At 42.6% G+C, this 13,490-nt stretch overlaps 1 protein-coding gene across 1 annotated transcript in view; it reads right to left on the bottom strand.

Moving 5' to 3' along the window:
• The window catches only part of TRABD2A (TraB domain containing 2A), a 104,696-nt gene that overhangs the window by 71,152 nt on the left and 20,054 nt on the right, over positions 1-13,490 (bottom strand). The window contains exon 2 of the mRNA XM_060237062.1: positions 8,803-9,363. Coding sequence (XP_060093045.1) covers positions 8,803-9,363 — 561 coding nt within the window. The remainder of the gene's footprint in view (positions 1-8,802; positions 9,364-13,490) is intronic.

Below are 13,490 nucleotides of genomic sequence, written 5' to 3'. Positions count from 1 at the left end.
TCTTCTAACGCAAATTTTAAATTAACTCACTGGCTACGGATCGGCTTCTAAAAGTCTTATTTCCCAGCTGTTAAACCAGAAAACCATGTCCACTGTCCCTAAACACAGGTTTATCGATATGCAAATGAGATGTAGTTTAAACAAGAAAAAAAAGGTTATACATAACAGTATGCATTCAGGTACTTTTTTATATGTGTGTTTATGTACATATTAAAAAATGGAGACTGTTAACCACGAACACATTTACCAGTGAACAAATATTCAAAATCTCCTTTTTTGAATAGCACTTAACTCCCATTTCTAAAATTTAAAGCCACATGTATACATATACTACGCCATATAAACAGAAATATAACCCATCGTAACATCCCTACATTACCCAGATAGGGTTCCACCAAATTGGGAGCAAAATCACTGTGCCCGAATCAAGACTTGAGAAGCCTTGCTGTTTATGGGCTGGAATCACTAGAAGCATTCCTGCAAGATGCTGATGTACTGATTTTTCCCTGCTTTCTTTTTCCTCAAGTAGCTCGCAATTTGTCCTGAAATTCCCCTGTGACAACAAAACAACTAAAAAGAGGTAATTTTACATGAGGTGATTTCTCCCTCTCCATTCTGCTACCATCGCTGTTCACAAGTTGGATCCACCAGAATTCACAAAAGCTGTGGGTGACTGGATTTTTCCCTGTTTCTCCTTCCTTAAAGAGCCTGCCAAATGTCCCAAAACTCCTTTCTGAGTGTTAGCAGGGTACCACAGGACAGCAGGCTGCAAAGTCTGAAATCAAATAAAGGACTAAGGTTCACTTTCTAGCATATTGATGAATACAAACCCTCTTTCCCAACTGAAAATTCCTGCAGTCTCTTTCCTACTTTCTACATGGAGTATCTATGGCTGTAGTCAAGGGAGTAACCCAACATTTAGCATACGCAACCTAATGTTGAGTAAATGTGTACAAGATAGGATCACAGTGGCTCCACTGTTGGACCTCCTGACGCCGTCTGGTATTTTGGCCACTGTATGACACACAGTGTTGGACTGGATGGGCCACTTGCCTGATTCAACATGGCTTCTCTTACGTTCTTATCACACTCACACAATGATATTAAGGGAACAGAGGGGGTTGGTGCCAGTCACAAGACTCACATCTGTTAAAGAAGACAGAGGGCCAGGACAATGTCCTCTGTGAGAGTGTTGGCATACATATTTTGTTATGGGATTCAAGAATCTTCTTAAAACTTGTTTTGGGTTCTCTTCTTCCCTAAAATATGTGGCTCATCCCCCCCAAAAAAGATGTTCTTTAGGAAGCAAATAAACAACAAGGAATGTGTGGGTGCGAGTGGAGAACTGATTACGAGTCAGGAAGTGTTCTACAAACCTGAACTCGCAGTGTTGTAATTTCATCTGTCATACTCACTCCGAAACCTGTTGTGGATAATAAGGGGCTATCTCTTGGCATTAGTGACCCATTTGCCAACCCTGTGTTCAAGCATTAAAAAAATAATCTTGTGAATATGAACCTATAATTACACTGTGGTCACAATAAGCTCTTGAGGGCTTCATGGCTTTGCCCTGTTAATGTGGACTGCCCATAATTTGCCATGTCAAAAGCTTCAGTTTTTTTCTAGGGTGGGGAGGGAGGCAAGAGGAAGCTGTTTTGAAGGAGTACTAGGAAGCAGGTGCAGAGGTTAATTTGTGCATGAGACAAATGAAGGAAATTAGAGGATGGAGGTGGAAGAGAGACTGGATCTTTCCCTTTTCCCTTTTTATCAGCTATGTCTGGCTTTGGTCAATAATTTCTAGCTATTTTCCTGAAGTGTGCTATAAAGGGACACTAAAATTTTCCTAGAAAAAAAACCTGCTAGACCAAAACTAGCCCTAATATCACTTTACACAAGCTATCCCAAGGGGCAATCTTTTGCATATAAATCTCTTTCTCATCCAAAATGAAAAGCATGGGTGGAAAATGTTATAGGCAGACAATCCATCATCTAATACAGCAAGCAATAATAATTCAACAACTCCTAAACTAAGAATGTTTAAGTGCACTCTGCCTGGCAAACATCACTCATTTGTAAGGAAATTTAAACCATGTAATAGCTCAAGAAAAAGCAAAAAAAAAAGGGGGGGGGGAATCTCTAAACGGTTCCTTTTCTTTTTTCTTTACTTAACTAGCCATGGAAGGTCTCGAAGGTGATTCACACATGCGTGATCTTAAAACCAGCATAAACCAAACACGTAAGACAGAACGTCCACAATAATTCAGCATAAATTTGACAGTTTGGGTTGGATTCATTTCACAGCTGCCCATACACAGAGTAATCACGAGCAGAGAGATCAAGTGATCAAATGCAGGACCCAAGCCATAGATACTACTAAAGACCAAGTTATCTCATGACTGTATAGTACATGCCATTTCAGTGGTGCCCTCTGGTGTTCACAGGGAATGAACTCATCCTAGAAAGGGGAACTCTTCTTAAACCAGAGGGAAGACGTTTGGAATGATTTCCTCGCAAAAAGCATCATTGTGGCCAACGCTACTGTATGCTCACCAAAGCAGCATGTGGGTCCTCTTGTAGAGACTGATGTTAATCCAATCAAAAGGAAGGACCTAGACCTTCTAAAATGCCAAAGGGTTGCCACGCATTCCAATCCATTGAAACAAGGGTGGTATTCATACCATAATGTACATAATGAAGCCAGTTTGGTGTAGTGGTTAAGTGTGTGGACTTTTATCTGGGAGAACCGGGTTTGATTCCCCACTCCTCCACTTGCACCTGCTGAAATGGCCTTGGGTCAGCCATAGCTCTCACAGAGTTGTCCTTGAAAGGGCACATTCTGTAGAGTCCTCTCAGCCCCACCTACCTCACAGGGTGTCTGTCCTAGGGGAGGAAGGTAAAGGAGATTGTGAGCTGATCTGAGACTCTGAGATTCAGGGTGGAGGGCGGAATATAAATCCAATGTCGTCACCTTCTTCTAATTCACTGGTTTTTAAATTGGGGTTTCTTGGAAACTTTGGCTGCTCAATGGCAAGATCAGTAAAGGCAAAACTGAAAAATTAATTTTGCTCACCCACCATTATTGATCTTATTCTATAACAGAATCCCCGGGAAGCTTGGATGCAAGGCTGCCTTATACTTAACCAGACCATCGGCCCATTAAGGTCAGTACTGTCCACTCAACTGCTTCAGGTCTCAGGCAGAGGTCTTTCACATCACCTACTACCTGGTCATTTCAGCTGTAGATGCTAGACATTGAACATGGGGCCATCTCCATGCAAAATGGAAGCTCTACCACTAAGCCCTGGCCATTTCCCCAAGACAAGAGCCAACAGGCCTGGCCAAGACTCAGCCATTATGTTGCCATAGTTCCAAGTGGACCCATCACCAATTCCCAATAAGCAATCTCTTCTGAGTTCCAGAAGAGGCCACTGGTGCCATTGGACAAAAGCAAAAGAGGGCCCCTTAAGGATTTGCTTCCTCCCCATTACCTCCTAGGTAACATCACAGGTGTGTCAATAATCCAGCCTGGCTGCCCATCTCAAGGTGTCAGCTGGCAGGGTTGCCTACTCCTCACTATCATCCATATCACAAATCTTTAGATTGTTGGCCTTGACTTGGGAGCAGTGCCTTGGAAAAGAGAGTTTGGGGAAGGGGAGGAGTTCAGCTGGAATGAAATTCTATAGAATATAACCTCCTTCACTGCCATTACCTCCAGGGGAAACTGATCTTTGTAGTCTAGAGATCATTTGTATTCCAGGAGGTCATCTTAACCTTAATGGGGAAAGCTTCTCCCTGCCACGGCTGTTCTTCTCAACTTTTATTTACTGACTGATTTGCTTGTGTTATTTATAGTCTGCCTTTCTCACAGGAACTCATTACACATAATGAGTTGGTATGATCAACAAAATGGAACGTTCGACAACCAATGCAGCAGGATTTTAGAAATCTGGAACTACGTGGATTTTAACAAGTTGATCTGCTTAGACCTGGATTAGGATCAAAAGCCTGTGCACAGGCAAGTCGAATTCTGCAGCGGAAAATAAAATGCTGCAACTCATGTTGATTCCACAAATTGGACACCTTTGAGGATATTCTGTGCAGTTTATTCTGGGTTTGCTTGTCATGGGGACAGGGCAAGGAGCTAGCAGGACACTGAAGTCCTTCTCTCAGAACTACAGAAATCTTTCTTAAGACTCTCTGGAGATCTCACCGCTAACCAGGTATTTCTTACAAACTTTTGAGCACATCTTTAGAGTCATGAAGATTAGAAACTAGGAGGAGGCTGAGATTTTCAAAATACTGTGCCCAAGATCACATCCTGCAATTTTTTATTTTTTTTTTTCAAACAGCAGCATCCACATAGCAGTAATTAGTAATTAATTAACAGCAAGTGGGTGAGGTTTACAAGAACAGATCCTTGCCTGTTTGCATACCTTTATATAGGGAAGGAAACCCCCTATGAACCCCTGCTTCTCAACTGCTTGCGAGCTTTTAAACTGTCACATGGGTAACACAAGTAGTCTGGGATTGATTAACAGCACTGCTACCAATGAAGCTACCTATGAAGCAGAATTAACCTCCCCAGGATTTTTGACCAGCCACTTGGAAATAAGAAGCAAATGTTGGAAAACCGCTATAGTCAGTGAATAAAAAAAGCACCTGCATTTAATGTGGACGGTTGACCTTTATATCCTTTTTCTAAATGTCTCGAACGCAGGAGCACATTCTTGGTACCAGTTCACTAATCTAAAACTCTTTTGTGAGAAAGAATAAAATGGATTTTAGCATTAACTTTCCAACAGATTCCAACAGATTTAATAGACATATGGAGCCCGGGGTGGGGGGCAGGGCTATGTTTCTGCTATGAGATTATTAGGAGAGAAAAGTGTATGGACATGAACTAGCCAAAGTAAAGCATTTCAAGTCTCATTGTTTTCAGCAGAAGAGATGGAAGCGTATGTTTCTGTATCGCACACTGAAATAAATGGGAAAAGTATTCAAATTTTGGCTAGATTGCGTCCAAATGGAATAATGGTGATAAAAGTGACATCAAGTTGAAGCCGATTTATGGCAATCCCTTAGGGTTTTCAAGGCAGGAACATTCAGAGGTGGGTTGCTGTTGTCTGCCTCTGCATAGTGACCTCAGATTCTTTGGTGGTTTCCCATCCAAATATTAATCAGGGCCAACTATGCTTAAGCTTCCAAGATTTAAGAATCAGCTAGTCTAAACAGTCCAGGTCAGGGTGAAAATTAGTAATACAAGAGAGGGAGGGGAGGAGAGGAATGAACTACACAGCTTCTTCCTCAACAACAGGTCTCATACAGAGATGGCAAATCCAGGTACAGTTGTTACCCTCTAGTCAACAGACTACAACATTTTCTCCCAGACTGAGCCCACACGGATGGCTAAGGAACATGGCCAGCATTCAAATTAATGTTTCCATCTTTGGGTTGAGAAATTTCTGGAGATCTGGGAATATGACCTGAGAAGGTGGGAACTCAGCAGGATATAGTATTGTAGAATCCACCCTCCAAAGCAACCGTCTTCTCCAGGAGAAATTTATCTCTACAGTTCAAAGATCAGTAGTAATATTGGGAGATTTCCAGCCCTCTCCTGGAGGTTGGCAACTATAATTCCAACGGTAAACCCACAAGCCCAGTTTTTCTCCACACAACACTGGTCTGGACAAAAAAATTACATATTGTTCTCTGGCCAATGACTATAGCTCTAAGTTACAGCCTATAACTTTAATACTGTGAGGACACACAGTCAATACCTAATATTTTTTATAAAAGGAGACATTTTCCTGATGTCTAGTGTTGAAGTGCATATTCCAGTCTCCCCCTCCTTCAAGTCTGCACAAGGTTCCATTTCTTTATTATGTTTTTATGACTAAGTTACTACTACTATGGGATTGGGGATATTTGTTCCTAGCATTTTGTGACTAAAAAGAGAGTACTGGCTTGGTTTAGAGATGTGAATCCCCCTCCCGCCTCCAGGAAATATATTTGGAGAAAAACTTTGTTTTCTTCCACCTAAGCAGCCAACTTCTCCCAATTTAGGGGAGCTCTTTAAAAAGCACAAACTCCTGTGAAATATTTTCTCCTCTGTAATGAGTGAAATGCTTTTCAAGATAAAGGTTTTCCTCAATAACTATATAATACAAGCAGGGGACACATACGACTCATGGGGGTAGAATCCTCCTTCCCCCTCCCCCCCTCACTCACTCACAGCACCACTGTTGTCCTCTACCTGGCTCATGTGGCATCAGTTCCAGCCCGCCCTCCCTCTTGCCCACCCACCTGGCACATGCTGTTCTGGCTCTCTCCTCTTGCCCAGCTTAGGTGGCAGTGGAAGCCCCTGCTCTTGTTTCTCTGCCTACCCCAGCATAACCCCAAAGGAGGATGATGATATTGGATTTATATCCCACCCTCCACTCGGAATCGCAGAGTCTCAGAGCGGCTCACAATCTCCTTTACCTTCCTCCCTCGCAACAGACACCCTGTGAGGTGGGTGGGGCTGAGAGGACTCTCACAGCAGCTGCCTTTCAAGGACAACCTCTGCCAGAGCTATGGCTAACCCAATGCCATTCCAGCAGGTGCAAGTGGAGGAGTGGGGAATCAAACCCGGTTCTCCCTGATAAGAGTCCACACACTTAACCACTACACCAAACTGCCTCCCTAACACTGTCTGTGCTCTGGGGAGGATTCAATCCCCTTTCAATATTTTTTCATATTGTTCTGAAAACCAGGGGGTGAACCTGGCCCCATTCTCTGGGTTCTTCTACCTGCATGGGGTGACAGATTCAGAATTAGATATGATAAATATTTTTTATGAAGAACAATCTACAGCATTAGATAATGAAAGGTTGGGACCCTCAACAAAATGTTGTGTGATATGTTGTAGTTTCATTGCATTTGTAATTGTATTTTTTTGAAACTGAAGTGTTGTTACTAAATATACTCCTCTGGCTTTTAGTCAGTCAGAAGAGAGAAGCAGTGGCCAAGCTCTTGGGGAGGGGGGTGGGAGAAGCAGCTAGAAACCAGAGATAATGTTTTTAAAGGACAGCAAAGCCTGCAGGTACAGAGACAGGGATGAGAACAATCCCTCTGTAATGTCTGCAAGGCTTTGCAGTTGCAGGCTCAGATGTCCTTTTAAAACTTCCCCCTAATACTTAGCCATTCATACTGCAGGAAAAACAGTGTTTGAAATGGGCAAGTGGCAGTGAGGAATCCTCCCCAATCCCAACTCCAGTTCTGCTTTTGTTTCCTCCCCTCTTCCCCCACCTGTTATCTCTGTGTGTGTGTCTCTCTCACACTCTCAACCAGTCAGTCTTTCTCAAGCTGGTAGAGGAGAAGCAGTTAGAAGTCTCCCCCCCACAAAAAAGTTTTAAGCAAAAAGTGGAGCCCACAGAAAAAGAGGTGGGGTGAGAAGCTCAGATGTCCTTTTAAAATATTCCTCTGCTAGTTAGCCATTCATATTGCCTGAGGAATCCTCCCTAATCCCAGCTCCAGTTCTGCTTTTACTTCCTCCCCTCTCTCTGTCTCTGGCTATCAGTCAGTCTATCTCTCACTGTCCATGCGGCAGGGCCTGGCGTAGATTACTGCAGTGGCCATTTCAAAAGGTATCAAAAGGTGTTGGTGGTGGAATTCAACCCTCCCAGAGGTTTTCTTTTTAAAAAATTCTTTAACTATTTGGATTTTTCTGCAAATCCACAGAGTCCTCTGAGTCTGTAGAAAAACCTATTGGAGGAGAGTGTGCCCTCTGTAGAAATAAGTATCCATGGGCAGAGGGGACTGTTGAGAATTAGATATATAATTTCTGTGCAGACTGCAGATATATGCAACATATTTTCAAAGAAATCTGTGTTTAAATATGATTAGCTTTTGTATAATTAATTTGCCATAATGTGTATGATGATAATGTAACTACTGAAGAGTGCAAGGGTTTTATTTTAATATCAAATATGCTGATTGCCAAATGGCCTTTTTCAGTTTCCTTCTTAAAATTGCAGCCCCTGACTAATAAGGAAAGAAAAATATCTGTTTAAGTCCTACACAGTCTCAGGAAGCAGGTGCTTTCTGTAGACTGTAAAAGCATTTCACAAAAAAATATTAAGTTTCTATTAAAATACAGCATTTGTAAGTCCAAATTTTTCACATAATGAACCCAATAACCAGATATTTCTTGATTCAACTCTAGAAGTACCTTATTGACCAAAAAGATTTTGGAGGGATAGGTTTGAGTGTCAAAGCTCTCTTCATCAGATACATCAGAACGGGGATCTCAGAGTCCTTATATCTCAGCCATTACAGTCCCCTGCTCTAATCAAGCTTGCTTACAATGTGCATCGTACCTCTGAATTCTGAGTTTCTTCTTTGCAACACCCCTCCCACCTTCTGACAGGGCTATAAGAATCCAGAGATCTTCATTCCAATGTATCTAACAAAGGAAGCTTTGACTCTCAAAAGCTTATATCCCCAAAATCTTGTTGGTTTCTAAAGGTGCAACTGGACATGAATCTACTGCAGGCCTGCCCTCTGAAACTACCAACATTTCTTGCTATTGAGGAGCATGGAAGAAATGTACAGAATCAACCTTCTTGGGCCTAAAAGGAATGTTTACCTACATTTGCTTCTTTTGTATACTAGAAGGCTTCTCCTAACTTGTATCCCAAACCTTTAACAGAAAAGTAGATTCAAACACTGTTGCCCTCTTTGCTATACTTGCTCCACACTGAGGCAGGAACTTGTGGCTTACCCTGAGAATGACAAATGCACAGATAGTTTCAGTTTGCTTACCTGAGAGAAATTCAGACCATTCAATGGATGGCACTGTTCCTCTACTTTTTCTACTGCCCCAGTCTGCTTTCGGAGATGTTCTGCTTCTTGGGCAAGGTAGAGATCCAAGACCGGCACGCCACGGGACTTAATGTCCACCTCTGTCAGAGAGTTCACCATCAACATTACCCACACAGGTCTTTTCCTCTCCCAGTTGCCTGCAATAGCGTTGAAGAGATAGTCAGCATACAGTCCTTTGCCCCGCTGGTCTGGAGTCATCCAAGATGGCATCATAAGCTTGACATATTCCAAGTGGCGCTTGAGCCGACGGTAGATGTCCCTGGGGAGCACATCCTGAAGGTTCTCACCCTGCGGCAGGAGCTGACAACTGGTTAGGGCAGAGATCGTGTAAGGATCTGTGAGGTCCAGCTCAAAGTAGACAATATGGCTTTGCTGGAAGGCTTTCTTGGAATTCTCAGGGATAAAATCCCAGACCCGGGTATACGGGACATGAATCGTGCCAAAAAAGTAAGATGGTGGATCTCTCTTTATAGTCCACAGGAAGGAGTTCAGCTCACTTTGCTGAAGAGAAGGAAACACAGCAGTGAAAATAAACAAGGATACATAAGGCAAGATTATATGGGGGATCACAGAATAATAGAGTTGGAAGGGACCTCCAGGGTCATCTAGTCCAACCCCTGGACAATGCAGGAAATTCACAAATACCCCCCCCCCCCAAATTCACAGGATCCGCATTGCTGTCAGAGGGCCATCCAGCCTCTGTTTAAAAACCTCCAAAGAAGGAGAGCCCACCACCTCCCAAGGAAGTCTGTTTCACTGAAGAACCGCTCTAATTGTCAGGAAGTTCTTCCTAATGTTGAGCTGGGAACTCTTTTGATTTAATTTCAACACGTTGGTTCCGGTCCTACCTTTTTGGGCCACAGAAAACAATTCTGTACCATCCTCTATATCAGTGATCCCCAACCTTTTTGGCACCAGGGACCAGTTTTGTGGAAGACAATTTTTCCACAAACCCAGGTGGGGGGGAGATGGTTTCAGGATGATACAATTGTGCACTTTATTCTGGTGTGGTGGTTCTCTGGGAGAACTGGGTTTGATTCTCCACTCCTCCACTTGCAGCTGCTTGAAAGGGCAGCTTCTGGGGAGAGCTCTCTCAGCCCCACCTACCTCACAGGGTGCCTGTTGTGGGGGAGGAAGATAAAGGAGATTGTGAGCCACTCTGAGATTCAGAGTGGAGGGCAGGATATAAAACCAATGTCTTCTTCTTATTATTATTACTACATTGTAATATATAATAAAAGAATTATACAACTCACAGCCTGGTTGCTTAACAGGCCACGGACTGGTACCAGTCCACAGCCTGGGGTTGGGGACCCCTGCTCTATATGACAGCCCTTCAAGTATCTGAAGATGGTGATCATATCACCTCTCAGTCACCTTCTCTCCAGGCTAAACATGCCCAACTCCTTCAACCTTTCCTCATTGCACTTGGTCTCCAGACCCCTCACCATCTTTGTTGCCCTCCTCTGGACCTGTTCCAGCTTGTCTATATCCTTTTTTAAATGTGATGCCCAAAACTGAACACAAAACTCCAGGTGAGGTCTTACCAGAGCAGAGTAAAGTGATGCCATCACTTCACTTGATCTGGACACTAGACTTCTGTTAATACAGCCCAATATTGCATTTGCCTTTTTTAGTCACCGCATCACACTGTTGACTCATGGTTCAGCGTATGGTCCACTATGACCCCTAGATCCTTCTCGCACATACTGCTGCCCAGACAAGTCTCCCCTATCCTATAACCATGCATGGGATTTTTCTTACCTAAATGCAGAACTTTACATTTATCCCTGTTAAAATGCATCTTATTGGTTTTAGCCCAGTTTTCCAGCCTGCCAAGATTATCCTGGATCCTATTTCTTTCTACTTTATTTGCAACCCCTTCCAATTGAGTATCATCTGCAAATTTAATAAGCATTCCCTCTATTCCTTCATCCAAATCATTTATAAAGATGTTGAACAAAACAGGTCCCAGGACAGATCCTTGAGGCACTCCACTTGTCACTCCTCTCCATTCACAAGCACTCTTTGAGTGCGATCTGTCAACCAGTTACAGATCCACCTAACAGTAACAAGATCCAAACCACATTTTACCAACTTGTTAACAAGGATAGTATGTGGAACCTTATCAAAAGTCTTATTGAAATCAAGATAAACTATGTCTACAGCATTCCCATGATCTAGCAAGGTAGTCACTTGCTCAAAAAAAGAGATCAGGTTAGTTTGACATAACTTGTTCTTGAGAAACCCATGCTGGCTCTTAGTAATCACAGCCATCCTTTCTAAATGTTCCAGGACTAACTGTTTGATTTGTTCTAAAACTTTTCCAGGTATAGATGTCAAGTTGATGGGTTGGTAGTTACCCAGATCATCCCTTTTCCCCTTCTTGAAGATGGGGACAATATTTGCCCGCCTCCAATCTTCTGGCACCTCACTTGTTCTCACCAGTCAGGTGAACTTGAGTGGCAGAAAAAAAACTGTCTAAGCCATATTTTGGGAAGCAGACCATTGCTCTGTCAGTGACTGAATAGCCACACAAATTCTGAAGATTGCAGAAACAGAAGAATTTAACAGATAAAAGCATACAGGAAGAATGGCCTATGAGTCCCCTATGAACTTGAGAAAAATTTCACTTAATTTCCACTTTGCTGGAATATGTAATATGCATTTACTCGGATGGAAGGGGAAAAGAGTTTATAATGCTGCGCTATTTAAAAGATACATTTATCTAGCTTGGTAGGTTGATCAATTGAGGGGGTTTTTTCTTTGTAAACAAGAATGCATGGCTTAATATTTGACAGAATGGTCACTTTCAGTAACTGCTATTTCAACCATTCCAAAGGGGCAGCTGTCTTTAATGCAGCAAAAGAAAACAGAAGTTCAGTGGTACCTTAAAGACTAGCAACATTTATTCCTCCGTAAGATTTCATGAGTTATAGGTCAATCCATCAGAGAAATACATTTTGTCAGCCTTTAAGATAGGACAGAGATTTCTGTTTTACTTTGTTGTTTTGAAGCATCTGTCCACAGCACCTCCCATTAAGAAAGAAGCGAGCAAATATCTTTTATTTTGCGGCTTTAACCGGCATAAAATGTTTTATTCACTTTTTAGACTGTCTCATACAGAGAGTAACCTAACTTAAAGATAAAGGCAAAGCAATTAAAGAAAGAAAAACCCTTCTTTTATGTGGTGATAAGATGAATGAGGATAACTGGAAATCCACAGAGGCAAAAAGTGTCACCTACCCGCTTAAAAGCAAACAAAGGGTCTTGAAAGCCACCACAGGCATGGAGAAGGTTGGAAGGTCAACACTCCTTTGTTTTAAACAGGCCTGATCTTTATGTGACAAAGAGCACACATAAGGATCTGAGTCTATCTAAAAGGCATCCCCAAAAGAAAAGGTATTGCCCCCTGGCCCACTTGGAATTTCATTAGCCCCCTTCCCTGTTTTTAAATCTAATGTACCAAAGGCCCCATGAGGAGACATAAAGAAACCTGCATTCTGTATATATTGTACACAGGACATTAGTAAGGGCTGTCGAAACTCTGAGTATGGTAGATTTAAAACCAAAATGAAGAGGAGAGGGTCAGTTTATACCATGAGAACTACTCCCCGCCCCCAGCTTCTTCTAAACCCCGTGTCTCAAAAAATGGAGTGGAGCTAGTTTCTACAGGAGCCACATGACACACAAGCAGACTGCTTACAACATTCCCTATCAGTATATTCTTGAGGAATTTGACGGCAGCTTAAATTGAAGCTCACAAGAATTCTATGACTACCCTCTTCCAGTTTAGGGCATCAAAAAGAAAAGGAGAAACACACGGCTTGAAGGTTCGAATGCTTGGTTTAGAGATGAGGTAATTAACTGTCACAAAACATGAAGCAGGCTGCTTCAATTGTTGTGGATAATGATAGTGTTTCTAGGCCTAATTACTCCCTCCTATCAAGAGTAAAAGATAGGCAGTATGGGCCAACATCACGAACCACTACAACAGTCCACATAACATAAAAAACAGATTAGGTTTAACAGCAGTACAAGCAGAATGTAAAGTATACATCATTGAAACACTTTTCATTCTCAACCTGTAGGAAGCAAAATGCTGTGCTTCCTTAGTTTTACCCTGTCACACCCTCTTTGAAAGACATAAGGTGCAGAGAAATCCATTCACAGAGGGAGAGGGAGGTATGATTGTGCTGGCTCCTACCTGGGCTTGTGATTGCTGGCTCATCAGTAACCGTATCTGCCAGCATTGCCAGCTCCTGTGTTTCACCTCCTGCCACATGGCAGAATTTTTCATCGGGGCTGATGGTGTAATGTTACTTCCTGGGAAAACCCAGAACCGCCAACAGATGTCTCTAGGACTTGCTGGAAACTCTATGGTCTTAAGTTGCCCTTGGTTGCCCCCCTCAGTCTCTTGCTGGTTGCTAGGCTATGCCTGGTAACTAACACCTACACAAATGTGTAGGCCATGCCTGGTAACCTAGCATCTACACATACATAAAAATGCATGCTCCCTTCTCCATGGGCATGCTGCTGGATAGCCTCTGACCATGGGGACATGAATATACTTGGCATACACAGACATGATGTTCAAGAGTTGACAGTCTTCCACAGACAGAAGGCAG

This window comes from Heteronotia binoei, chromosome 4, assembly GCF_032191835.1.
Source record: "Heteronotia binoei isolate CCM8104 ecotype False Entrance Well chromosome 4, APGP_CSIRO_Hbin_v1, whole genome shotgun sequence".
NCBI classification, from domain to species: domain Eukaryota; kingdom Metazoa; phylum Chordata; class Lepidosauria; order Squamata; family Gekkonidae; genus Heteronotia; species Heteronotia binoei.
This window is presented reverse-complemented; position numbering and strand designations above follow the sequence as displayed.